General features: G+C 43.8%; 1 protein-coding gene across 3 annotated transcripts in view; it reads right to left on the minus strand.

The window, feature by feature from the left end:
- Nucleotides 1-25,983, minus strand: part of ADAMTS17 (ADAM metallopeptidase with thrombospondin type 1 motif 17) — a 386,286-nt gene that overhangs the window by 123,934 nt on the left and 236,369 nt on the right. For all 3 annotated transcript variants that reach the window (XM_073653354.1, XM_073653356.1, XM_073653355.1), the window contains exons 9-12: nt 19,509-19,649; nt 11,911-12,061; nt 5,094-5,195; nt 4,436-4,581 (exon numbers count right to left, since the gene is read on the minus strand). In XM_073653354.1, coding sequence (XP_073509455.1) covers nt 4,436-4,581; nt 5,094-5,195; nt 11,911-12,061; nt 19,509-19,649 — 540 coding nt within the window. The remainder of the gene's footprint in view (nt 1-4,435; nt 4,582-5,093; nt 5,196-11,910; nt 12,062-19,508; nt 19,650-25,983) is intronic.

A 25,983-nucleotide genomic window follows, 5' to 3' on the forward strand; every position in this document is an offset into this window, starting at 1 on the left:
CCCTAAGCTTCCTACCTAGGTCCCTGAAATCATTTTTAAGGACCCTCCATCTACCACTCACTTTGTCATTGGTGCCGATGTGGACCATGACCGCTGGGTCTTCGCCAGCCCCACCCAGTAACCTGTCAACCCGATCCGCGATGTGCCGGACTCGAGCGCCAGGGAGGCAGCACACCGTTCGGCGATCCTGGTCTTTGTGACAGATTGCCCTGTCTGTCCCCCTAATAATAGAGTCACCCACTACCAGAACCTGTCTTGCCTGCCCTACACTTCCCCCCTCCCCCTCATTACTGGAGCATACACTCCCCCGGCGGTCAGAGGATCTGTCGTGCTCCAATAATGCCGGTTCTGAACCAGCCTTCCTATACTTCTTCCCTCTATCCCTCCTAACTGTTATCCAGCTCCCTGCCTGTTCAGCCTGCACTTCCCCTCTATGCTCCACCCCCAGTATTGACCCATTGAGTGTCTGCTCGGTGAGCAGCAAACTCCGTTCCATGTTGTCGATGCTCCTCAGTACCGCTATCTGAGCACTTAGATCCAGAATTTGGGCTTCCAAGTGCACGATATGCTCACATCTCTCGCAGCAGTATGGATCCTCGAGCGCTTGCTCACGGAATGCATACATTGCGCAAGATGTACACTGCACGGCCCCGGCCAAAATGGACGTCATTCTAAATATGGGGATACAGTCAGTATATATATACAAGTACAAAACACAATTATTTATTGTGATGAACCCGTAGCCGCCATCTTGGTAATGATAAATCATATCCAGGGATGGCCACACTTCAGCAGCCCCCACCCTTGGGACCTTCTGTTAAAATGTCAACTAGATAGTTTCCCCCATCCAGGCTCCTGTGAGATAAGAAGCCCCAGGGCCTACTTAACACTTGAATGCTAGGAGCTTCAAAGACTTCGAGAGGAAACACAGCCAGCAGGGGGGGGTGCTTCGTCCATCTGTAACTGACCATTTGTCCCATAGGACTAGTTTCTTTGTCTGTCACAAGCATGGAGGCATAAGATATAGAAACATGAATAGTACACGCATGTTGCGTGGGATGGGCCAATAAAAAAATATCACGGCGTCCCGGAGCCATTGCGCACACAAGCCTCCGCGGTAGACGTTGGTACGTGCTCTGGAAGCCAAGATATAGCGCTGAGCCATTCCTGAGGACTGTATGGTATCATAATTGATATCAAAAGATCGGTTACGGCGGCCCGAATCCATGGGAACCCCTGGGGGTATCCTGAGACCATCCCAGAAGAAGTTATTGGGTTCCTTAGAATTTGGGCTTCTGATCGAAGTTAGACCTGAGGGTGGAGACTGAGACAGCTGACCTCACCAGCAGTGGGCGGGACGGGGCAGGTAAGATAGCAGGACAGACAAGAGATAAGTCAGTCTTGACCCAAGAGTGGTGTGCTGAACATCTGAGCACCAGCTGAGGCCACCAAGGGGAGGAGCAGTCTGACCATGCGGTGGTAGGCCTCAGCCTGTAACAAAGAACCGTGCCTGCGACCGCAGAATCCTCTCCCTGCGTCACAAGAAAATCAAGAAACCGGTAACTGATATGCTGTGGTGATTCTGTGTGTTGTATTCCATTGTTGTATAGTTTAGCCTGACCTTATACCTGTGTATATTTAGTTGTATATCGTGTATCTAGTGTATTATTATAATCAATTACCTCAAGTAATTGTGGGCCTGCCTTTTATTCTGCATAACGAATGCACGTCCGTGTGAGCTCGGCTCAAGCCAAAAACGCTACCCAGGGCTGGTTCCTGACCCGATATAGGCCCATTCACGGACTGGGCGTATATCTAAAATAGGGACTGGTGGCAGCATACCAACTGGGGATTGGGGAAGGCTGGTAGTGACGGTCGGAGGTTCAGATATATATATTCCTGGCGCGGCCAAGGAAGATATATATACCGCCCTCACTACAGAGGGCCCCGATACCCAGTAGGTTACAGGACAGTCTCTCTGGCGACCGATTATCCTAGGTGCAGCTCCTTGACTGACCTGAGGCTAAGAGGGCGCTAGCGAGTTGTGCTGTGTAGTGACGTTACGGTTTAGTGACGTTGAAGGGATAACACTCTACCGTGTTCCCTGCGCTGGTTGCAGCTACCTGGCACTACTTTCTCTAGGTGCAGTACCTTGACTGACCTGAGAGGTAAAGGGGCGCCAGAGAGCTGCACCCACCGGCCGGCTTTCATCACATTTATATATAGGTGTATGGACGGGGATCAATTAGGGATGTGCAAGTGTATCAATTAGATATCGGCGGGGGATCAGTTAAGTATCAAGTATGGACGGGGGAATCAAATAAGTAGGTCAGGTGGATTAATTAAGTAAAATGTAAAGTAAAGAAAGAATGAAATACAGTCAGCAATTCAGTCCTAAGTCCTCCCTTCCAAACTCCCTGAATCCAAAGTCACTGAAAAACAAGTCACACACTTACTTTCGTTCGCACTTACGCTCCGGACACACGCAGCTCGTTCACACTCGCAAACTAAGAGTTTTGTTTTGTTTTTTTTTTCTTCCTTTTCCAGCAATGTACCCTTCACCTCAATGCACTTCCAAAGGACTTGATGTCCAACCAGCTGCCCCTTATAAACCCTTAATTATGACCCCTTCCCCTTAATTAACCCCTTGTGAGTAAATCTACACCTCAGGATTTTAGTGCAATGTAGTTAACCCTTAAATACACAGGTAGTAAACTAAGAAACTAAAACTGTAGTGAGAAAATAGGTTTTAAAAAGCCCAATAAATCTAAACAGGTAGAAAAGCACTCAGCAGGTCACAATGCAGCACTCACCGCAATTCACACAGGTATTTTCTGCAGGATTCCCAAATACCTCTTCACTGAAAAACAAGTCACACACTTACTTTCGTTCGCACTTACGCTCCGGACACACGCAGCTCGTTCACACTCGCAAACTAAGAGATTTAAAGAGTTTTTTTTTTTTTTTTTTTTCTTCCTTTTCCAGCAATGTACCCTTCACCTCAATGCACTTCCAAAAGGAAGTATGTTGTACTCTGAAACATACTTTAATAAGCCGGCCAGGGACTATGCGTCTTGCATGAATAATCCAAGGCAGGTCACCGGGGGCTATAAACACACATAAGGAGAAACTTGCAGCATTTCAGTGTAAAATACACATGGCTGCAATAGTGTCCAATTCATGCTGCCTGTGGTTCGGACAGCATGAATCTCATGTCAGGTTTCCTTTAAAGGGGTTGTTCACTGCTAGGACAACCCCTTCTCAATCTGAGTGTTTTCCCCCGTTATAATAAAAACACTTATACTCACCTCCTGTGCCGGTGACGTTCCAACAGTGTCGGCACTCGCTCTCCCAGTGCTCACGTGACGCTGTTACGTCACGCTAGCCCTGTGCCCAATTAGCGCCGGCTTCCCTGTCCCTGCCTTTGGACGAATCGAACATTGACAGGAAGTCAGGGCTGCGGCTGCTCTCTTTGACATAGTATATTTTACTGTACCATTGATATTAGTTTCCATTTTTACTAGGTCTGATTGCTCTCCTGGCTTGTCTGTGTTACTAAATACTTGCATTTCCCATGAAACAATTTTAGAATGTTTCCCAGAACCCTGAGTGCTGTTGTTTCCCAGTTATTTCTCCTGGAAATGTATGAATTGATTGCCAACTGAATGTTACTATTTTCCTTGTTGAATCTGACAAAGTCTAATCAGTACTAAAAGACTGTGCAGGGACATACTATATAGATAAGGGACACAGAGACACCAAGTTATCAATTTATTAACAACATTTGTAGGAAGACTAAAGGTACTTAAACAGGTGGATAATATGCTGTCACCCACAGAACAATTGTATTAACATTCATTCTGTCCCCATACGATTTGTATCTGGTTAGACAGAACTGCATTTGATAATATAAAGTGAGGTGCAAGTGAAATGGGGTCTACCTAGTCCCAAAGTTCTGAAGAAGTTCACTAAGTGAATTCTTCAGTTTTATCCCATACAGTTTTTGTTGTCATATCTGAAAGGGTCTTTAAAATAGCACCGCTCAACTTTTTTATTGATTGGCACTTGTTATGAGCACCCAATGTACCTTGACAGGTTATGCCTCAAGGCAGATTTACAGCAAAATATTCTCAAAAATTGTTATTTAATGCAAAATACAACGCTTTACTAGAGCTGCCAGATCCAATTCAGGTATCATAGTGGTATAGGGGACATGTGCATAAGGGACAGATGCCTGAAGCATGAGGAAGATAAGAGAGTTGGACAAATGGATACAGTAACAAGAAACAAAACTTCTAGAAAATAAATAAAAATAATAAACAGTAAGTAAAAAGCACAATTACAAAAAAAAAATCAGAAGAACCTATAAAAAAATAAAAAACAAACAAACAAAAAAAAAACAGAGTGAGAGCTCTAGAGCACACCAGACACTCACGGTGGGTTGTCACATTTTCTCTGTCGGAATCTTGCTCCAGTTCCACACGTGCGGCTGCACATGCTCCACGGGCTCCATGCACTCCAGTCTCCATCCACATGATGAGGGATCGGGGTCTTGCTCACACACTCCCCAGCTCTGCACCACTGTAATACAAACTCCCAACACTGACTGGACTATCCATACTTACATACAGAATAGAATATAGAAGTGACCCCATATGACAGCTCTATAGGTGTATTCATGAGTTTCACAAGAAGAGAAGTGCGGAAGTATTTCACCTAGTTTCTGCTCTGCATTAATTTGTGTCTACTCTTCAGAATAATCACCTCTGTCATAAACACTGATTCAATGTAGGTTCATAATGGAAACCAATAACAGATCTGTTGTCCTATAAAAGAATAGACTTTATAGACCTATATGGCGTCTATCTGGATTTTGGATATCCAAGAAACGTGCTGCACACTGCTCTATTACCAGTAAAAATAGCCTAAAAAGACAATGCAACTTCTGACAGACGCTCTAATACATATGTGAACAGAACCTAAATATGATGACAACATGAATACATTTAATGTAAAGAGTTTCTATATTTTGTAATATATTAGCTTTTTTTCATACTTTGCAAACTTTCCTACAACATACCGCACATGCTCACCTTATCTGCACCACATTCGGTGCCATCCAGTGGTGGGTCTAGTTTGGTTTTGCAAGAAGCGTCTCCTTCCACCAGACACCACAGACCAGCACACATCAGATGCTGAAATCAAATTGTACACACAAGCGACATTAACATCATTATAGTGTAGAAGTAAAGATCAGCTTGTTCAGCAGAACACAGGTTAGTGCCACAACACTCACTATTCCAAGGTATTACGTCTCACATCTATTTCTGGAACATAAACTAAGTAGGTAACCGTAAGTAAAATATGTAATTCCTCAGAAATTTTAGACAATTGTATATTTATTTAACTAATGCCACTGCCATATATTTTTGGACTGACTAAGACGCTATACAATATTTCTGGTGTAAAGCTCTTGCTGACTTATGTAAAATTGTCTTCAATATTCATATATCTGATGGTAGGTCCACTGTGGGATCGTAGTCTATGTATGCCCTCCGGTTCCTTAGGAGGAACGTGAAGCGCTCAATGGCCTTTTAGGCAGCATAGGTCCAAGCTGCCATCTTTTAGTCTGTTGTTACGGCTATTCCAGCTCACGTAGGAACCACTAGGGACTGGGGGGTCAAGATCTCTAGTCTGTACAGGAACTGGCTGGGTCAGTTGCAGTTTCTAGTGTTTTACCTATTTTCCCTTGTGAGTTGTTACACAATCTTAACAACAGCAGAGGTGTGAGAGCTGCAGCTGCTAACATGTTTGTAATTGACAATGTTCAGTTCTACTTAAAAATTAGCTCTGAAGGCAGATTCTTAGGGAGATAAGAATAGATCTTAACAGCTCATTTACACATAAAAAAATATGGAATAAGACATCGGATCACAGATATCAAGGTATTATTTTATTCAGCTTCCTATGATCTGCATTTCTTAGGAGAGTTGATCCTACTGCCAGGTTCCCTTTAAATCATTATAGTGGCTAATGATGAATTGTGGTTGAATCTACAGTGAGGGCCTGTGCTGGGGACTTAGAGCACCCTTTAAAAAGGACCTTTCACAAAAATTTTCATATTGAACTGGACAGACAATGTACAGTACAGACCAAAAGTTTGGACACACCTTCTTATTTAAAGATTTTTCAGTATTTTCATGACTATGAAAATTGTACATTCACACTCAAGGCATCAAAACTATAAATTAACACATGTGGAATTATATACTTAACAAAAAAGTGTGAAACAACTGAAAATATGTCTTATATTCTAGGTTCTTCAAAGTACCCACCTTTTGCTTTGATGACTGCTTTGCACACTCTTGGCATTCTCTTGATGAGCTTCAAGAGGTAGTCACCGGAAATGGTCTTCCAACAATCTTGAAGGAGTTCCCAGAGATGCTTAGCACTTGTTGGCCCTTTTGCCTTCACTCTGCGGTCCAGCTCACCCCAAACCATCTCGATTGGGTTCAGGTCTGGTGACTGTGGAGGCCAGGTCATCTGGCGTAGCACCCCATCACTCTCCTTCTTCGTCAAATAGCCCTTTCACAGCCTGGAGGTGTGTTTGGGGTCATTGTCCTGTTGAAAAATAAATGATGGTCCAACTAAACGCAAACCGGATGGAATAGCTTGCCGCTGCAAGATGCTGTGGTAGCCATGCTGGTTCAGTATGCCTTCAATTTTGAATAAATCCAAATGATGGTCCAACTAAACGCAAACCGGATGGAATAGCTTGCCGCTGCAAGATGCTGTGGTAGCCATGCTGGTTCAGTATGCCTTCAATTTTGAATAAATCCCCAACAGTGTCACCAGCAAAGCCTCCCCACACCATCACACCTCCTCCTCCATGCTTCACGGTGGGAACCAGGCAGGTAGAGTCCATCCGTTCACCTTTTCTGTGTCGCACAAAGACACGGTGGTTGGAACCAAAGATCTCAAATTTGGACTCAGCAGACCAAAGCACAGATTTCCACTGGTCTAATGTCCATTCCTTTGTGTTCTTTAGCCCAAACAAGTCTCTTCTGCTTGTTCCCTGTCCTTAGCAGTGGTTTCCTAGCAGCTATTTTACCATGAAGGCCTGCTGCACAAAGTCTCCTCTTAACAGTTGTTGTAGAGATGTGTCTGCTGCTAGAAGTCTGTGCGGCATTGACCTGGTCTCTAATCTGAGCTGCTGTTAACCTGCGATTTCTGAAGCTGGTGACTCGGATAAACTTATCCTCAGAAGCAGAGGTGACTCTTGGTCTTCCTTTCCTGGGGCGGTCCTCATGTGAGCCAGTTTCTTTGTAGCGCTTGATGGTTTTTGCAACTGCACTTGGGGACACTTTCAAAGTTTTCCCAATTTTTCAGACTGACTGACCTTCATTTCTTAAAGTAATGATGGCCACTCGTTTTTCTTTACTTAGCTGCTTTTTTCTTGCCATAATACAAATTCTAACAGTCTATTCAGTAGGACTATCAGCTGTGTATCCACCAGACTTCTGCACAACACAACTGATGGTCCCAACCCCATTTATAAGGCAAGAAATCCCATTTATTAAACCTGACAGTGCACACCTGTGAAGTGAAGACCATTTCCAATGACTACCTCTTGAAGCTCATCAAGAGAATGCCATGAGTGTGCAAAGCAGCCATCAAAGCAAAAGGTGGCTACTTTGAAGAACTTTGAATATAAGACATATTTTCAGTTGTTTCACACTTTTTTGTTAAGTATATAATTCCACATGTGTTAATTCATAGTTTTGATGCCTTCAGTGTGAATGTACAATTTTCAAAGTCATCAAAATACAGAAAAATCTTTAAATGAGAAGGTGTATCCAAACTTTTGGTCTGTACTGTATAAGTGAGAATAATAAATAATAATAATCTTTATTTTTATATAGCGCCAGCATATTCCACAGCACTTTACAGACATTATGGGCACTGTCCCCATTGGGGCTCACAATCTACATTCCCTATCAGTATGTCTTTGGAGTGTGGGAGGAAACCGGAGAACCCGGAGGAAACCCACGCAAACACGGGGAGAACATACAAACTCCTTGCAGATGTTGTCCTTGGTGGGATTTGAACCCAGGACCCCAGAATGCAAGGCTGCAGTGCTTTAAAACATTTTTATTTTTTCACCTCTCTATTGTGAAGATATTATCAAAGTATTTGGAACTTTAAAAAGTAAATTTTTTAAAATGGGCATTACCAGAGAGATTTCACTAAGAGCGTGTACTTCTTACTCTTTCTGATGCTAACAAATCACAAGCAGGCAGCAACACAATGGAGAAAGACGAACACGCCTCCACAATAGCATTGACAAACAATATGCTCTCCTCACTGCAGAGTGATGACATGTGCTGGAACACAGCAGATCTGAGTGTAAGTAACTGAACGCTTTCAGCTCTCATCTCTGGCAATTTAATTACAAACACTGCTAGAAGCTCTCCCCTCACAGTGCTGGCAGCTGTGCCAATCATAAGCAAGCACATACAGGGGGAAAAAGAACATGTCCTCACTATAGCTTAGGACAGGCTCAGTGTGAGACATAAGGACACAGTCTGCTCTCCTCACTACAGACTGACTACAAAGCAGACCAGAGTGGAATTAACAGCTGTCATCTCCAGTAGTCAGTGTGGGTGAAGGAGCAGGACAGCAAAGTTGGCAACACTACACTTGCTTTGGCAGCACGGAGGCTCAGTGGTTAGCACTGCAGCCTTGCAGCGCTGGGGTCCTGGGTTCAAATCCCACCAAGGACAACATCTGCAAGAAGATTGCATATTCTCTCCGTGTTTGGTGGGTTTCCTCTGAGTGCTCCAGTTTCCTCCCACCCTCCAAAGACATACTGATAGGCAATTGAGATCATCATCAATGGGGAAAGAGATGATGATGAGAGCTGAAAGCTGTTAATCACACTCAGCTTTGTTGTGCTCAGCACATCTCAGTGCTCTGTGTGTTGCTTGTACTACTGTGAGCAGCCTGCGTGGCCCATTGACTGCACCATCTCTTGATTTGTCTTCCAGTGAGCACATCTGGAACGTCATTGGTCGGTAATTCTAAACAGAGCTGGCAGCAGCAGAGCTTGATGAATTTCATGCCCTAGAGCATTCAGCATGGCAGAACATTCCTCAGATAACAATGAATAACCTAAATGATAGCAGCGAAGGCGTGTAAGTGTGTGTATTTCAGTGCGTTGCGCTCATACTCAATACTTAATAAATGTATTTTTTTTTTCCATTTTTTCATCATTTGCCATCGTGTGATTTCCAGAATTTCATGACATTTCCTTATTCGTGTTGAAATTTCAATGTGGAGCAGTGTAATTTTTACCAAACATGTCATACAACTCCAAATTTGCCTTGTTTGTCCAGAGCACATTGTTACAGACTTTTAGATTTACTAAATTATTAGTGTTTCTTGTTAAATTACTGTATATCACCATACAGTTAAATAAATTGTGTGAATTAGGTTGAAATATTGATATGCCAACATTTTAAAACAAAAAAACTTTACTTGACGTGTCCTTACTTTTTTTTTTTACACATCTGGAGATATTTCCTTTTTTTTTAGCGTTCTGCCAGTAGATATTAATAAAGATACAAGACAAGGAAAAACATAAACATAAGATACAGACACAACTAGGCAGGAAAAATTCTTCTTTGAATAGACATAAGAGAATTACTGCAGCCGTCATTCCAGTCTCTTTAATTAAGAAATCGCAGAATTCCAGGGCACATCAGCTTGTGACGTGGGAGGGTAAATGCAAAGCACATTGCTGGAAGTAATGTCAGAAAAACAAGTCACTGTATCTAAGATCTCCTGCAGCCTCGTCACTAAGGATCGGAGAAACTTGTGCACAGCCTGTCCATGGCCCTCACTATATCTATGCCAGGGCGTACATAAGAGCATAATGTACATAAATATGAATTAAAAGAGAGGCAGGTGCAAAAAGGCACAGAAATGTCAAAATCTGGTTAGGAAAATATGAAACTTATGATATTGCATTGATATAATAATCTTAGAGACTGGAGTTGTCTGCAATGGATGGAAAGAACCATGTGCGTCACTAGAATGAAATTAAACATCCAAACCATAATCCCAGCGACATCATGGTGGCTAATCGGTGCGAAGTGAAAATTACCAGCACAGAAAAGTCTTCAGGATTGGACTCGCCTACAAGAGCACCTAAGGAATCTCTAGTTGGCATCCAGACACATAAATGAACCCTTAATGCAAAAGGAACTTAAAGGGAATCTGTCAGGAGGTTTTTGCTATATAATCTGAGAGCAGCATAATATAGGGCAAGAAAGCCTGATTCCAGTAATGTGTCACTGGACGCTTGATGTAGTTTTTAGGTGTATTCATACTTAATAATTTGGCAAATGCTCAAATCACTTTTCACAACAGATTTACTGAAGTGCCTAAAGAGGTTGTCCTTTTTTGGGACATTTATGGCATATCGTCAGGATATATCATAAATGTCCAATACATGCCCTGTCAAAAATGGAGATGGCCATGCACACACGCTTCTCTTCATTTACGGCTATGGTCACACGTTTAGTATTTGATCAGTATTTTACATCAGTATTTGTAAGCCAAAACCAGGTGAGGAACAATCAGAGAAAAAGTATAATAGAAACACGTCACCACTTCTACATTTTTCACCAATCCTGGTTTTGACTTACAAATACTGATGTGAAATACTGACCAAATACTGATAGTGTGACCGTAGCCTTCTACTCTGCAAGTTGCCCCTCAAGCCCACTCAGCAATATTCGGAGCTCCCTTTGAAATAATTTGAGAGAGTTCCACATGCAGGGCCACCTCTCTGCTGATGACAGCTTACAATGAGGTCCCATTCTTGAGACAGTTGCAAATTCCAGTTGTGAGACCGGTCTTGGACATTAATAGCACATCCTGTCGATGTGCCATAAATGTCCCAGGCGGGACAACAACATTAAAGGGGTATTTCCATCTCCAAGATCCTATCCCAATATGTAGTAGGTGTAATAATAATAATATTAGCAAATATGTCCAATTAGAAATGTAGTATAGTATTTTTGATTCGCTATCTCTCTTTCCTCATGTGCAGGCATTGCAGGACCTTAGGTATCCATGGTTATGACCACTAGCAACTAGCTAACTAACTCTGACTTAATCAGTGGATGGAACCATGGATACCTAAGGTCCTGTAATGCCTGCACATGAGGAAAGAGACATAGCGAATCAGAAAAAATATACTACATTTCTAATTGAAGGTATTTGCTAATATTATTATTATTATCACACCTACTATATATTGGGATAGGATCTTGGAGATGGGAATACCCCTTTAAGTTTAGGAAAGTATTGCTCTATAATCTTTACAATGATTATGAAGAAGACTGTGAAGGTTGTGGAAGTAACTTGTAACATCGGATTCATGAGACTAGTCTCTCGAAGAACCTTATGGTAGAAAAGAGGGAAAATTACTGAGATTGGGGAAGTATGACTGCAAACAAGAAAGGATTACTAAGGGAAGAAGAGAAGGAGCAGTGTGCGAGCCATTATAACTGGAAAAGTCTGAAAAGCAATGCCAAATTAGAACAGGGGAACCCAGCTGCCACGTAGAATAGTCCTGTCTTCTTATGCGGTCGAATACCACAAAATACCAGGGCCTATATTGTTGACTCACATCAGGTTTTCTATATTACAATTCCACTTCTTTCTAAATGTCTAGTTCAACACATTAATCTAGTTCATAATAGTTGCACAAGGCAGCAAATATGGGAGCCAGTACATAAGACCCGGAAAAGAAGTGACATTGCAACGTCAATGTATAAAGCGTGTCACTACAACAACAGTTACTGACCAGAAGTTCCATGGCCCCTTCCTTTACTCTCTCACCTCCATGTTTTTGCAGAAGGTGGCGTTGCTGCCAAACAGGATCTGGCATTGCTCACTGGCACTATAATGCATCCCGGGCAGCTTGTGGGGAAGCCTGACGGCATGATGACTGCGAGGGTCTGTCATTAGCAGACATGAGCTCACTTTGGACCTGTATGAAATGCAAATGACTGTGAGGTTCGGCACAATACAATACGACCAGAATGCAATGTTTAAAGTGGAAACTACCAGTAATGAAGAATTGTATCCCTCACGATACCAAGCAAAGTAAAGATCAGACACTTATATGTCTTTATGTCAATATGTTAACAAAATGCTGACATGCATCGATTCTTAACTCGGCTAATAGTCGCCTTAGCTTTTCAGTCAGTCATTCTCCTTACTTCAAAGGCAAGTAAGTAGATATCACTGTGTCTGGAAGAAAGAAGGACTAGCTGATACAGGAGGCTGCTGAAAAAAAGCGAGAGCCGCTAAGTACCTGAGCTGCTCCTTACAAGATACTTCATCTAGCAATATATTTTGGGACTATACCGTCCCACCTCAGAAAATAACACAATTCTTCAGCAACCTTCCTCATTTTGTGTTTTACAGCTATTGGCTACTTCCATCCACAGCGTTTGATGAGGGAGACTGCACCAATGTCTCAAAGATATCATTTAATGTTGCAGTAGCCACAACCACAATATTCTACCCTCCTGAACTGGACCTTTTTCGATGATGATGACCTATGAAGAACCATTTTGTTTTCCTTCTCAGCCTAATTTGGAATAAAGAATGATCTTTGATGAGTGCAGAAATGGGCCTGACGTTGACCTCTGCCTGAGAAAGAGATGATGGTTTGTTCTTTATTGGACTGAAATGTTGTTGACATTTTTGATACTTTTTACCACTTGTGGTCTCGGGAAGGATTTTTTTTCTTCCTCTCATGAGTATATTCTGCTACTTACAGGGATGTTATACAGTTAGGTGCAGGAATATTTGGACAGTGAGCGAATCTTTGTGATTTTGGTTCTGGAGGTCACTATTTTTTATTTAAAATGAAACAACTGAGATGCAAAGGAAGTGTAGACTTTCAGGTTTAATTAAAGGGGTTGAACAAAAATATCCTTTGAAATGTTTAACAAATCCAACCATTTTTCTTCAAACCCTCCTCATTTTAGGGGCTCAAATGTAATTGGACAAATTAACTTTACCATAAATAAAATGTTCATTTTTAATACTTTGTAGAGAATTCATTGCGAGTAATGACTGTCTGGAGCCTGGAAGCCATGGATGTCACTAAAGGCTGGGTTTCCTCCGTTGTGATGCTTTGCCAGGCGTTTACTGCAGCGGACTTCAGTTGTTGCTTGTTTGTGCATCATTCTGCCTCAAGTTTTGCCTTAAAGGGAATCTGTCACCACATGTAACCTATCTAAACTATTAATATGGGCATACAGGTTATAGACTGCTATAACAATAGTCCTTCCTGTATGTCTCATATCAGATGTCTTGTTGTGAATAAATCCTCTTTTATCACTTTATATAAATGACCTCCTCCAGGCTCTGGGGAGGACTCTGCCTGGAAGATAACTGCCTCCAGAGCTTATACATGAAGGGGGAGTTACCAGTGTGATGTGTGATGGCCGCTCTCTACTTTCACTGCAGAGCTGTGTGTGATTATACCTGACACATCTGCAGGTTCCTCTCAGCTTCCATCTCACAGGCAGACAGGGTGCAATATTGTTACAATACAGCAGAGCTCAGAGAGAGGCAAAAAATGTGTTTGCAAGAAGACAAATTTAATTTCTCCTGTTCTGTGTTAGTTACTTGTCTCACACTGGTAACTCCACCACATATACAGGGTGGGCCATTTATATGGATACACCTAAATAAAATGAGAATGGTTGGTGATATCAACTTCCTGTTTGTGGCACATTAGTATATGGGAGGGGGAAAACTTTTCCAGATGGGTGGTGACCATGGCGGCCATTTTGAAGTCTACCATTTTGGATCCAACTTTATTTTTTTCAATGGGAAGAGGGTCATGTGACACATCAAACCTATTTGGAATTTCATAAGAAAAACAATGGTGTGCTTGGTTTTAACGTATCTTTATTCTTTCATGAGTTATTTTCTCTTTGTTTACAGCCATTGACATGTCACAGAGGTTAACATGTGAGGAGCGGATAGAAATTGTGTTGATGTTTGGTGAACGCAGTACCCGGGTCATTGCAGCAGATTTCAATGCAAGACACCCTACGAGACCACCCATCTCCCATGCTACAGTTAGCAAACTGCTTGCCAAATTTCAGGAAACAGGTTCAGTGTTGAATTTCCCAAAATGTGGACGCAAGAAAACTGTCACTAATGAAGAAACATCAGTGGCTGTCCTAGCTTCATTTAGCAAGAGCCCACAGCGTAGGACTCGCCGAATGTCACTGGAGAGTGGCATCAGTCGAACATCCCTTCGGCGGATATTAGCTGCTCACAAATGGCACCCTTACAAAATCCAGCTGCTGCAGCATCTCGACGAGGATGACCCAGATCGGCGCACTGAATTTGCAGAATGGGCAAAACAAAAATTGGAACAGGAACCTCAGTTTACACAGAACATTATGTTCAGTGATGAGGCAAACTTTTTTGTGAATGGTGAAGTTAACAAACAAAACCACCGCTATTGGTCTGACACTAACCCACAGTGGATAGATCCCACCAAGACTGTTGGAACACAAAAATTGATGGTATGGTGTGGTATATGGGGTACAAAGATAGTGGGGCCATTCTTCATCAATGGAAACCTCAATGCCACTGGATATCTGAAATTGCTACATGATGATGTGTTGCCCTCTTTATGCACTGAAGATGGCACGTTCCCTGAGTTTTCCCAACAAGATGGTGCACCAACACATTGGTGTCAGTCCGAGCATTCCTACATGAACAGTTTCCTGGAAAGTGGAATGGTCGTCGTGGGCCAGTTAAATGGCCACCAAATCCCCCGATCTGACCCCCTTAGACTTTTATCTTTGGGGTCATCTGAAGGCAATTGTCTATGCTGTGAAGATAAGAGATGTGCAGCATCAGAAACAACGGATACTGGAAGCCTGTGCTAGCATTTCTTCTGCGGTGTTGCTATCAGTGTGTCAAGAGTGGGAGAAGAGGGTTGCATTGACAATCCAACACAATGGGCAGCACTTTGAACACATTTTATAAGTGGTCATAAACTTGTAAATGACTCATGAAAGAATAAAGTTACGTTAAAACCAAGCACACCATTGTTTTCCTTATGAAATTCTCAATATGTCTGATGTGTCAAATAACCCTCTTCCCATTGAAAAAAATAAAGTTGGATCCAAAATGGCAGACTTCAAAATGGCCGCCATGGTCACCACCCATCTGGAAAAGATTTCCCTGTCCCATATACTAATGTGCCACAAACAGGAAGTTGATATCACCAACATTCCCATTTTATTTAGGTGTATCCATATAAATGGGACACCCTATACAATAATCCCTGGAGGCAGAGTTATCTTCCAGGCAGCGTCCTCTCCAGAGCCTGGAGGAGGTCATTTATATAAAGTGATAAAAGAGGATTTATTCATAACAAGGCATCTGATATGAGACATACAGGTAGGACTATTGTTATAGGTGGATTTCTCTGGAATAAGATATCAGATCGCAGATACCAAGGTGTCGTTTTATTCAGCTTCCTATGACCTGCATGCCCATATAGATGGCTTAGGAGGGTAGATCCTACTGACAGATTCCCTCTAAGTATGTGAAATGCATGCTCGACGTTGTTGAGATCTGGTGATTGACTCGGCCACTGCAGAATATTCCACTTTGCCATAAAAAACTCCTGGGTTGCTTTCACAGTATGTTTTGGGTCATTGTCCATCTGTACTGCGAAGCACTGTCCAATCAATCTTGGTACATTTGGTAGAATCTGAGCAGAAAGTATCGTCCTGTACACTTCATAATTCATCCGGCTGCTTCTGTCTTCAGTCACATCATCAATTAACACTAGTGACCCAGTGCCATTGGAAGCCATGCATGCCCATGACATCACACTGCCTCCACCATGTTTCACAGAGGATGTGGTGTGCTTTGATCATGAGCCGTTTCAAGCCTTCTCCAAATTTTCTTCTTCCCATCATTCTGGCACAGGTTGATCTTAGTTTTATCTGTCCAAAGAATGCGTTTCCAGAACTGGGCTGGCTTCTTTAGATGTTGTTTTGGCAAAGTCTAATCTGGCCTTTCTATTTTTAAGGCTGATTAATGGTTTGCGTCTTGAGCTGTATTTGCTGTATATCTCTGTATTTGCTCTCATGATATCTTCTCTTTATGGTAGACTTAGATACTGAAACACCTACATCCTGGAGAGTGTTCTTCACTTGGGTGGATGTTGAGAACGGGTTTTTCTTCTCAATAGAAAGGATTCTGCAGTCATCCACCACTATCCAAACATTGATATAGCACATACTATGTCTCCAGGTTGGGAACATAACCAATTTGAGTGTTCCCCCAATTGAATAAGAAGAATAAGGAGGTTGGGTAGTCCTATAAACTATCAAAACTTGTGAACCCACCACTGATAGAGTAGCTGTAAGGCTGGTGGACTGTACTGTCACGTTCCCAGCCCTGAAGACACCAATCACGTTATGTGTATTATGTCGTGCTTCTTTTTGTGTAGTGTGAATTGTAATGTATTGTGAAGCAATGTATAGTGTAGGATGCAAAAGTGTAGGGCATAGTGTATAAGATAAGTAGTGTAAGATGTAGATAGTTGAGTGTAGCATAGGTAGTGATGATAGGGTATTAGGATAGAGCGAAGATTGGGGCTAGCCCACAGTGGGAGGGGTTAGTGTTAGGGCAAGTGATTGCTTCCTGTTAGTTCCTGAGTTAGAGTTAGAAGTGTGAAGTGCAGTGCTGCCTAATGGGTGATCTATAATGAGAGGAGACTAAGGCGTGTGTGATAGTGATAGTGTGATACTGAGGAAAAGTGACTAACGAGACAGAGTGGCCTTCCGGAGAAGGGTCCTTGGATTGGGCGCGGAGTCACGACCCCCAGCAGGAATGAATATGACTGACAAGTGCAAGGTTTCCAGGGCGCCAATAGTGGAAGAAATAGTACGCGGAACCAAAGAGCAAGTAAGGAGACTTGCTGAACAGGACAGTAGCGTTAAAACTGGGTTGTGGCGGAGGAGAAAGAAACAGTGTGCCTCACTAGCCCTGGAGTAAACTACACAGGAAGGAGATTGAAAGTAGAAAATGCTTTATACTTTAAAGGAATCAGCCATAAGACTTTGTACCCGCTATACCTTGTATATACACTTTACCAAGTTACCATTCATTAAAGAGTTTGTTTTGGAACTGAAGTCTCCCTCATTGAACTGTGAAACACACGGTCCTGGCCAGCCCACACCACCGACTACATTTGGCCTGAGCAGGAATAAGGCCCTCACAGCACAAGTCCACACACTCAGCCAAGACCGACACTATCATGAAGCACGCTGGGGCGTAAAAAGAGACGAGTGCCTCGCCCGCGGCTACCGCCCTGCTCCCCAGTATATAGCCACAAACCACCAAAGAGAATAAAAAGTTTTTTTATTGAAATGAGTTTAAAATGACTGTACATGCAGAGTATGGTGGTCCAATAAGGAGGAAGAAGAAAATGGAGAGACATCAATATCCAGTATCAAACACAGAAAAAGGATGATTGCATCAAAATCAAGTTAGAATAGTGCAGTTGAGAAAGTAACTACGCGAAACATGAGTCGGGCCAACCTGGAGAGCACACCTATCACTTTACACCATGGGTAATCTGAGCTATTGGCATTAACTTTTACATATTTCTTTGGAACATGCATACACATGGGTCTTTGGGAACAATTACTACTAGTATTATATATATGATCTCTATAGACTTGTGGCACCTGCTTTCTGCACTATTGTAACTTGATTTTGATGCAATCATGCTTTTCTTGTGTTTGATACTGGATATTGATGTCTCTCCATTTTCTTCTTCCTCCTTATTGGACCATGATCCTCTGCATATACAGTCATTTTAAACTTATTTCAATAAAAAAATGTTTTATTCTTTTTGGTAGTTTGTGATTAACCACCACTGTTGTCTTCCGTGGACATACAGGACTTTTTCAGTTCCCAAGCTCACCAGTGTGCTTTTTCTTTTGCAGAATGTTCCAAACTGTTGATTTGGCCACTCCTAGAATTTCTGATATCTCTCCTCTCTGATGGATTTCTTCTTTTTTTTCAGCCTAGTGATGGTCTGTTTATCTTCCAATGAGAGCTCATTTGACTGCATGTTGTGGCTTCAAAACAACAGCTTCCAAATGCAAATGCCACACCTGGAATCAGCTCCTTTTATCTACTGAATAGCCCAAGCAGACCATTGAAGAGCTTTTGAGATAATTGTCCAATTACATTTGGTCCCTTTAAAAAGAGGCAGCTGCATATTAAAAAGCTGTAATTCCTAAACTCTAACTCCAATTAGGAATAGATTTTACTCTTTAATACCTTCCTGAGTAGGCAATTTTTCATTCTAGTGCTTTAGTTTCTTCCTCCCTTTCTTACAAAAGCCATAATTTTTTTATTTTTCTGTTAACATACCAGTATTGAGAGCTTATTTTTGGCAGAACGAGTTGTAATTTTGAATGACACCATTTATTTTACTATATAATGTACTAAAAAAAAACGGGTGAAATGGTTAAAAAAAACACAATTCCACCATTGATTTTTGGTTGTAATTTTATTATGGCATCCAGTATGCAACATGATTCTTCAGGTCAATATGGTTACAGCAATATCAAATGTATATAGTCTTTTTTATATTTTAGTGGTTAGAAAAAAATTCTGATCTTTGTTAAAAAAAAAAAAAAAATTGGGGCGCCCCCGGAAGAAGCGAGGCGGAATGCACGTTGGTGTGAGGGGACACCACGCCTGACATTTATTGCGCCCTGGCTACTATTATCATATTATATAACTTATGTGTCTTTATACTGTATATGTCTGCATTTAAGGGGAACCACAGGTTGTTTCACCTTTTCAATAACCCTTGTTGCTTGATCTAACACTAGTGCAACTTTAAATTACTTGGGCTATTTTTCTATTGTTCTATTGCATTTTGTATTATGACACTTATTATGGGATCAACATAGGACTGTTTGCTATTAGCAACAATAGTCTTTTTAAAGGGTAGTCACAATGTTCTGTATTATATTGACGTTGAATCTTAGTATTCCCCTCTGAACTGAACTCCATACCATGAATGTCATATTTGTATGGTCAGGCGTATTAAGTGTCCCCTTTTACAGGCATTCCCTATATATACCGTTTTTAAAATATTTTATATATGGTTTAATAATGGATTGTGTTTTTTATACTTTATGGATAGCTTTGTTTTTTTTGGGTAACAGCCATAATCCGAAAAAAGGTTATTGTACATTGAGACACATATCGCATAAGCATCTCATGACAGACTACTGAAAAATCTTATTTTTTTCTTTAAAAGCTGGTCATCTTGTGCCATACATCGTAGGATATATCGAGCAAAGAAGAAAGGTAAGAAAGGACATATTTATATAGTAGTATCCAATACTCACTTCAGGAAGTTCTCCAGCTCCTCACGACTGCAGGTTGACCATGAGAGATCACTTGGACTCCGACCTTTAATCCACTCTCCGGACATTATGTGTGAACGCCCAGCACAAGATGGGTGGTCATCATCATGACTCATACCCATGCTGCAGAATAAGAAAAGACAATTATAAGTAATATGCATATCTTACAACAGATGCTGCCTAGTACTACATGTCTGTTACACATCACAATGGGGCAGTTGTTTTTCATATGGCTAATATGGGTCTGCTAACTATATGCACTAAAAAAAGTGAATGCGAAAGGGGTCATCCCATGAGAATCCACTTTTTACTTTTATGAGCTGTCAATTAGACAGGTTGTAAAAGTATGATAGATGTGAGTGCAATCAGTAAGGGGCCCTTAGTCCCTGTTTCCAGCCAGCATTAGGTCTGTGCGGATACTCTCCATAAATGTCCATAGATTTGTCACATTACTCTGTTTATGACGTTGCCATTCACTGCGAGCCTACTCCTGGACTGAGGAAGGAGACTTGAGGGGGCTCTTGTTCTTAGTATTTATAGGGGTAGTAATCAGATTTACACCTATTATCGACTGTTTTACTGACACTTTATATTAAAGGGGTTGTCATTCCTTTGGCTATAAGTCTACAGTCACTCTGCACACTGTGCCGGGAGCAACAGGCGCGTGACAACAAGTATATGATTTGCATATATACAGTCACGTGCCGGGTAGATGGGTGCGGCCTCGCTCTATGCAAGTGTATTGAGTGAGGACAGACACAGTCTAGTCGGAATGTGGCTGAAAGTATGCAAATTGCACACTAGCGGTCACATGACAGTTCCTGGCGCCAGAGAATCCTAACAGCGCACAGTGAGCACAATATGAGGATTCACGAGTCTGCAGTCACATAGAGTGACTGCAGACTTGTAGCCTAAGGTCGTACAAACCCTTTTAATTCTCCTACTTCATCCTATGGAGCATCGTATGGAGCATAGTTGCTCAGCAATTAGCACAGTTGCTTTTCAATTCTGGGGTCCTGGGTTCAATTCCCTCCAAGGACAATATCTGCAAGGAGTTTGTATGTTCTCCCCGTGTTTGCATGGGTTTCCTCCCACACTCCAAAGACATACTGATAGGGAATTAAGATTGTGAGTCCTAATGGGGACAGTGGGGGTGAACAGTCTGTAAAGCGCTGTAGAATTAAAGACACTAAATAAGTGAGTAAAATAAATAAAGATTATACTAACATAAGTGAAGGAACCTGATTTTTTTATGTTAGGGGTCAAAATATGATATTTTCAACCTAAAGCAGCCTATGAGGACCCCAACCTATTTGGTGGAACCCACTTGAATGTGACATGGGGTGACTGGGATATCAGTGTCAACCATAATCAAGCTGGAGATCACAAGGAGTTATACCGTAATTCAAAATCTGTGCTATGTGCATTCACTCATGTTTCCTTTATCTAATATGACATCTTGTTTAAAGATAAGAAAGTATTGAGTGTGACAAATATGTGATAATAGGAGACATCTCGAATTGGGCAAACACATTCTCACAGCAATATTAATCCTAATCTCACAGGTGGATTAGAAGCTGAAATAACTTTCTAAATTCCCCAATTCGTTCTATGCTACAATTCCAGCTCATCTTGTAGGCGCTCAATCTCACTGTGGTATGGCTAAAAGAGAATCTGTCACTAGCTTCATTTTCCCAATTCCCCAACTGAGTCACATATTGGGCTCTTTGCTGTAGATTTCATAGAATCATTGTTTTATCTCATAGTCCACTCAATGAAAAGCAAGTCTAACCCTGCCCTTACCGTTGACTGACAGCTCTCTGTGCATAGGCAGAAAGCAGTCAATGTTTGAGAATGGAACAAAGATTGCGGTGCTAGAACTGACAGACCCTATTATAAATTAATAGGCTCCATCAGGATTGATTAGTATCCATGTGCGAAAAAATATGGCATAATTGTTCTATATTGGTTGTCAACTCAGAATCTGGAAATATGAATCGTCCATACATAATTGTGCTACACTTATCAGCACACATGCATACTAAATGTTTTAAATAATGTGTATTATTATTATTTATTTATATAGCACCATTGATTCCATGGTGCTGCACATGAGAAGGGGTTACATACAAAATACAGATATCACTTACAGTAAACAAAACTAACAATGATAGACTAGTACAGAGGGAAGAGGACCTTGCCCAACAGGAATGTGTATGTTAATATATTGTATATCTTTCTATTTGGTATAGCAAAGCCAGGTAGGCTAGGGTTAAAATCTCAGCACTACAGGTCCTGATTAGAGTTGCCTGGATAGCTATGGCTAGAACCAGGCCATGCGTTCACTGGTCAGTCAGCTGGGGGAAGATGACAGATCGTGTGCACCAAACTGCAACTATCACTGGTTGTTTTAGACGATGGCTGTTTTGTGTTACCAAGCTGGAGATAGCTCAGACATGTCTGAGTAACTAGGGTCTTATTGTTTAGTTAGTGCCTGGAAAAGGCTAGGGATGTTATGTTTATGGTTTTGTTTTGGTACTGTGCAACCAGTCGAAATAAACACTATTGCATGTGTGATATAAAAAAAACCCTTGAGAGAGACAGTGAACCCCAGGTTACAGTTATTTTTTAAAACTGCTTAAAATAAACATACAAAATATATTTCCATTTTCCAATGAAAACTGCCTTTTCTTGAAAAAGCATTCTCCTGGCTGGTTTTGAACCCAGAGTTCTAATATTTGCAATGCACCAGTGTTGTTAACCATGGTGCCACTAATCCAGCTGTCAAGTTTCTAGTTCATTGGCAACAATACATATATATTAGTACACAACATAAAATTACTGACTGCAGAAAAACAAAGACAAAAAATATGATGTGGCAGGACTGCACTCAACACAACAGAAGTAAGGTGCTAGATCAGTGATGGCGAACCTTTTACAGACCAAGTGCCCAAACTGCAACCCACAACCCACTTATTTATCGCCAAGTGCCAACACAACAAATTAATCCGAATACTGAGGTTTTAGTTTAGAAAAAACAACTCATACAGAGAGCAGACGAGGGTAGCATAGAGCAGCCATAGGAAGGAGCAGGGGTATGAGACTGCAGAAATAAAGAATGTGCTCACCCCCATCTTGGTATATGCCCCAATCCATGTATATATGGCTGCCCTCCCCCACCAATCCGTGTATATATGCTGCCTTCCCCTCCTCAATCCGTGTATATGTGCTGCCTCCCCCCCAATCCATGTGACGCGCCCCCTGGGACATATTCCTTTTTGAGGGGAATACCCGGCACCGGATCAGATGGGGGGGTTGTAGTCTCCGAGCGGCTGTGACCCGGTCCCGTGCCCAGGGCGTCAAGCTCAGTGTGATGTGGCAGTTCTACAGATGTTACTAAAGTTCTTTTGTGTCGACTACGCCACCCGTTGTGATGCGGTCACTGTGGCCGCCGCTGCAGCAGGGTCCGCTGAGGCTGATGGTGGGTGCGCAGCTTGTGATGGTAACCCCCAACGGGAGGGGTATAGCCTCAGAGGGGACAGGCGCAGAGGATGGGGGTTGTGGTGGTGTAGTGCAGACGGCAGTGAAGACAGAGTCGGGTTGTGCAGTTAAGGGTGTTTACTTACTGCAGATGTTGTACTGGTCACTCCAGCTGCTAGTGACCACCCGAGCCGTGCTGCGTCCACCAGGTCCTGGATCCAGCCAACCCCCAAACAAGTCCGGAGCGTGGCCCTGAGCTCTCCCTCTGTCCTTTCTTCAGCCGTCCCCACCAGTGATCCACCTAGGTCCAGCTCCCTCGGGCCTGCTGTTGGGACACCCTTGGCCTTGGGTTCCCTGACCCTTCATGTGGTGTGCCTTCGGGGTGAATGTGGTGGGTGGCCGTGGCAGATGCTGCCCACGGCCTCCGGTCTCTGGCTGGGGATTGTTTTTACCCCCACCAGTTTGGGTTCCGGTACCCTTTTGCTGACTCCTCACCCGGTGCTCTAATTTGGGTTCTTGGGTCCCTTCAGTCTTCCCCCTCTGGGTCTTTCTCTGCTCCACTCTCTCTCTCTCCAGGGCTGCTGTTTCCTTCTCTCTGCCGATTTGTTCTCTGTATCAGACAGGCTCCTCTCCAACTGACTTGTTCTCTACAACTGACCCTGATTCTAGTTGGTGCCCACCTTATATATCCCTCTATGTGTGAGCTCAGGTGACCAGCACCCAATGAGCTCCTATCACTACCCAGACTGCTCCCCCTATCTGCCCCTACACTACATGGGATGTTCCACCCCCCTCCCACTCCAGCCAGGAACAGACTCGGTCGTACCTGCACATTTCTAAGTGGGAGTACCGTTGGTCTGTTCCTCGGAAATGGGATGTATGTAGTGCATGCAGCCTACCGAGCTCAGTTCCACACTCCATCCTTACCCGGGAGTGGAATATCACACCTCTGGGTTGAGGTGCAATACTCCTGTAGCAGCCGAATCCTCAGGGTGCTACATTCCCCCCTGGTAAATCACAGCACGTCCTCGGGCTGTAAGACATAAAACAACACCAAAACATACAAAATTTTCATATAAACATAATAAAACATATAAAACATTATATATATAAAACTTTTCATATACAACATTCTCGTCGCCTCTGGCTCCAGGTTCCTCCTCCGGACACTGTGCAACGTGTGTCCGGGAAAAGTGCGACAGTCTCTTAGAAAAACTGGTTTTCTATAAAACCGGTAGGGGGCGCTTTAGGAAGCGCAACTATATACAGGGAATATGGCCGCTCTCAGTCCTCGGCCAGTTAAGGAGGGAAAGGGAATGGCTGCTCACAGTCCTCAGCCTGTAGGATGAAGGGGTTAACGGGTAAACAGTTCACTGGTCCCAACGGGGACTATTTTAGCAGCAACGGTTCACTGTGTCCCGACGGGCAACTATATACAGTCTCTACTCCCGTCCTCAACGACGGCTCCCTCCTGCTTTTTCTTGGTGATATGGTGTTGCTTCAGACCCGTCCGGGTCCTCTGGCTCCTCCTCCCCGTACCGCAACTCCTCCTCCGTCAAGCGGTGTACGTGGAGGGCGTAAGGTCCTTTGGCACACTTGTGCCGGGTGAAAGTGACCTCGTCTCCGACGTAGAGGTCACGGCCTTTGTGACCTTCCGGCAGGTGGGACTCGACGTCTCTGCGGGTCACAAAAACGTCACCGCGGTTGTTACGGTCCCGAATAAAGCCCCACCCATGCTGCGGGTTGAACTTTATCACCGTCCCGATGGTGCGGGGACAGTGCGCTGCACGGGGGTTCCTCCTAGTCCGGCTCTTCTGCTCCGCGCTCCGGATTTGGGCCTGTTGTTCTCTGACCCGCCTCTCCTCCCGTTCTCTCGCAAACTCTGCTAGCTGCTGACGACAACACTCAGTACGCTCAGCGGCGTCTGCCCGAGTTTCTCCGGTGAACCCCATCAAATCTTCTCCCGTGGGGTCCCACACGAATTGGGTTTCTTCTAAAGGAGGCGAGACCCGAGTCACGGGCTTCGGAGCCGGGATCAGGGGCTCACACAAGGGCCCTAGTCTTTGTTGCCGCTCCAGCTCACAAAACCTCTCGGGCCAGATAAAGGGCCGCCCGTCCGGCCATGTGAGCTGGCTGAACAAGTCCTCCCCCAGGTGTGGCACCCTTGGTTTTACGGGTGCGGGCGCGGTGGTGGTGGCGCCCGGGTTGCCCAGGCCTTGCGGCCAGGCCTGGGGCACCTGGAAGGTGAAGGGCACCGTTAGGACGGCGGCGCCCTGGGCTACCTGGCCTTGCGGCCAGGCTGAAGGCTCCGCAGAGGTAGGGGGCGCTGTTGGTGTTGCGGCGCCCGGGAATTCTAGGCCCTGCGACCAGGCTGGTGGTACTTCCTGCTTGGTCACGCTCGGGGTCGAGGCGTGTGACGTCACAGGGGTCGCGGCGGCGGCTTCCGGTTGGGGCCTAGTCTGCGTCGGTGACATGGCGGCTACGGGCACAGCAGGGGGACTTTCGGGCTCTGCGACGGGGAACCGGGGCAGGTGGGCGGTCTCTCGGTATGGGGTATTAGCGTCCCCTTTACCTGCCTTCATACGTTCGGCTCCCTTCTCAGCGCCGTCTCCGACCTTGGGTCCTCCCGCGTCATCCGTAGAGGCAGTTGGTGTCCTCTCCCAGGGGAGCATGCTCCGTGGACGGGTTCCAGCTTGCTGGGCCATCTCCCGGCTCCACTCCGCCAGTATCTCACGCTGTACCCGGGCCATCCTCCTTGCGAGGCCCTCCAGGGCAGTCTGCGCACACTCCCGGTCTCGGGGGAGCTGCGCTAAGATCTCCGCTAGACCTAGCGGGGTTGTGGACTCTAGCAGGCTCCTGACCATCGGGTCGGTGCTGCTCTGCTCTTCTTCCGGCAGGCTCCTGGCCAGCGGGCCGGTGCTGCTCTGCCCTCCTTCCTCGGTCTCTAGCAGACTCCTGGCCAGCGGGCCGGTGCTGT

Source organism: Phyllobates terribilis, unplaced genomic scaffold (assembly GCF_046119375.1).
Source record: "Phyllobates terribilis strain yellow unplaced genomic scaffold, ASM4611937v1 Scaffold_11__3_contigs__length_659146591, whole genome shotgun sequence".
NCBI classification, from domain to species: domain Eukaryota; kingdom Metazoa; phylum Chordata; class Amphibia; order Anura; family Dendrobatidae; genus Phyllobates; species Phyllobates terribilis.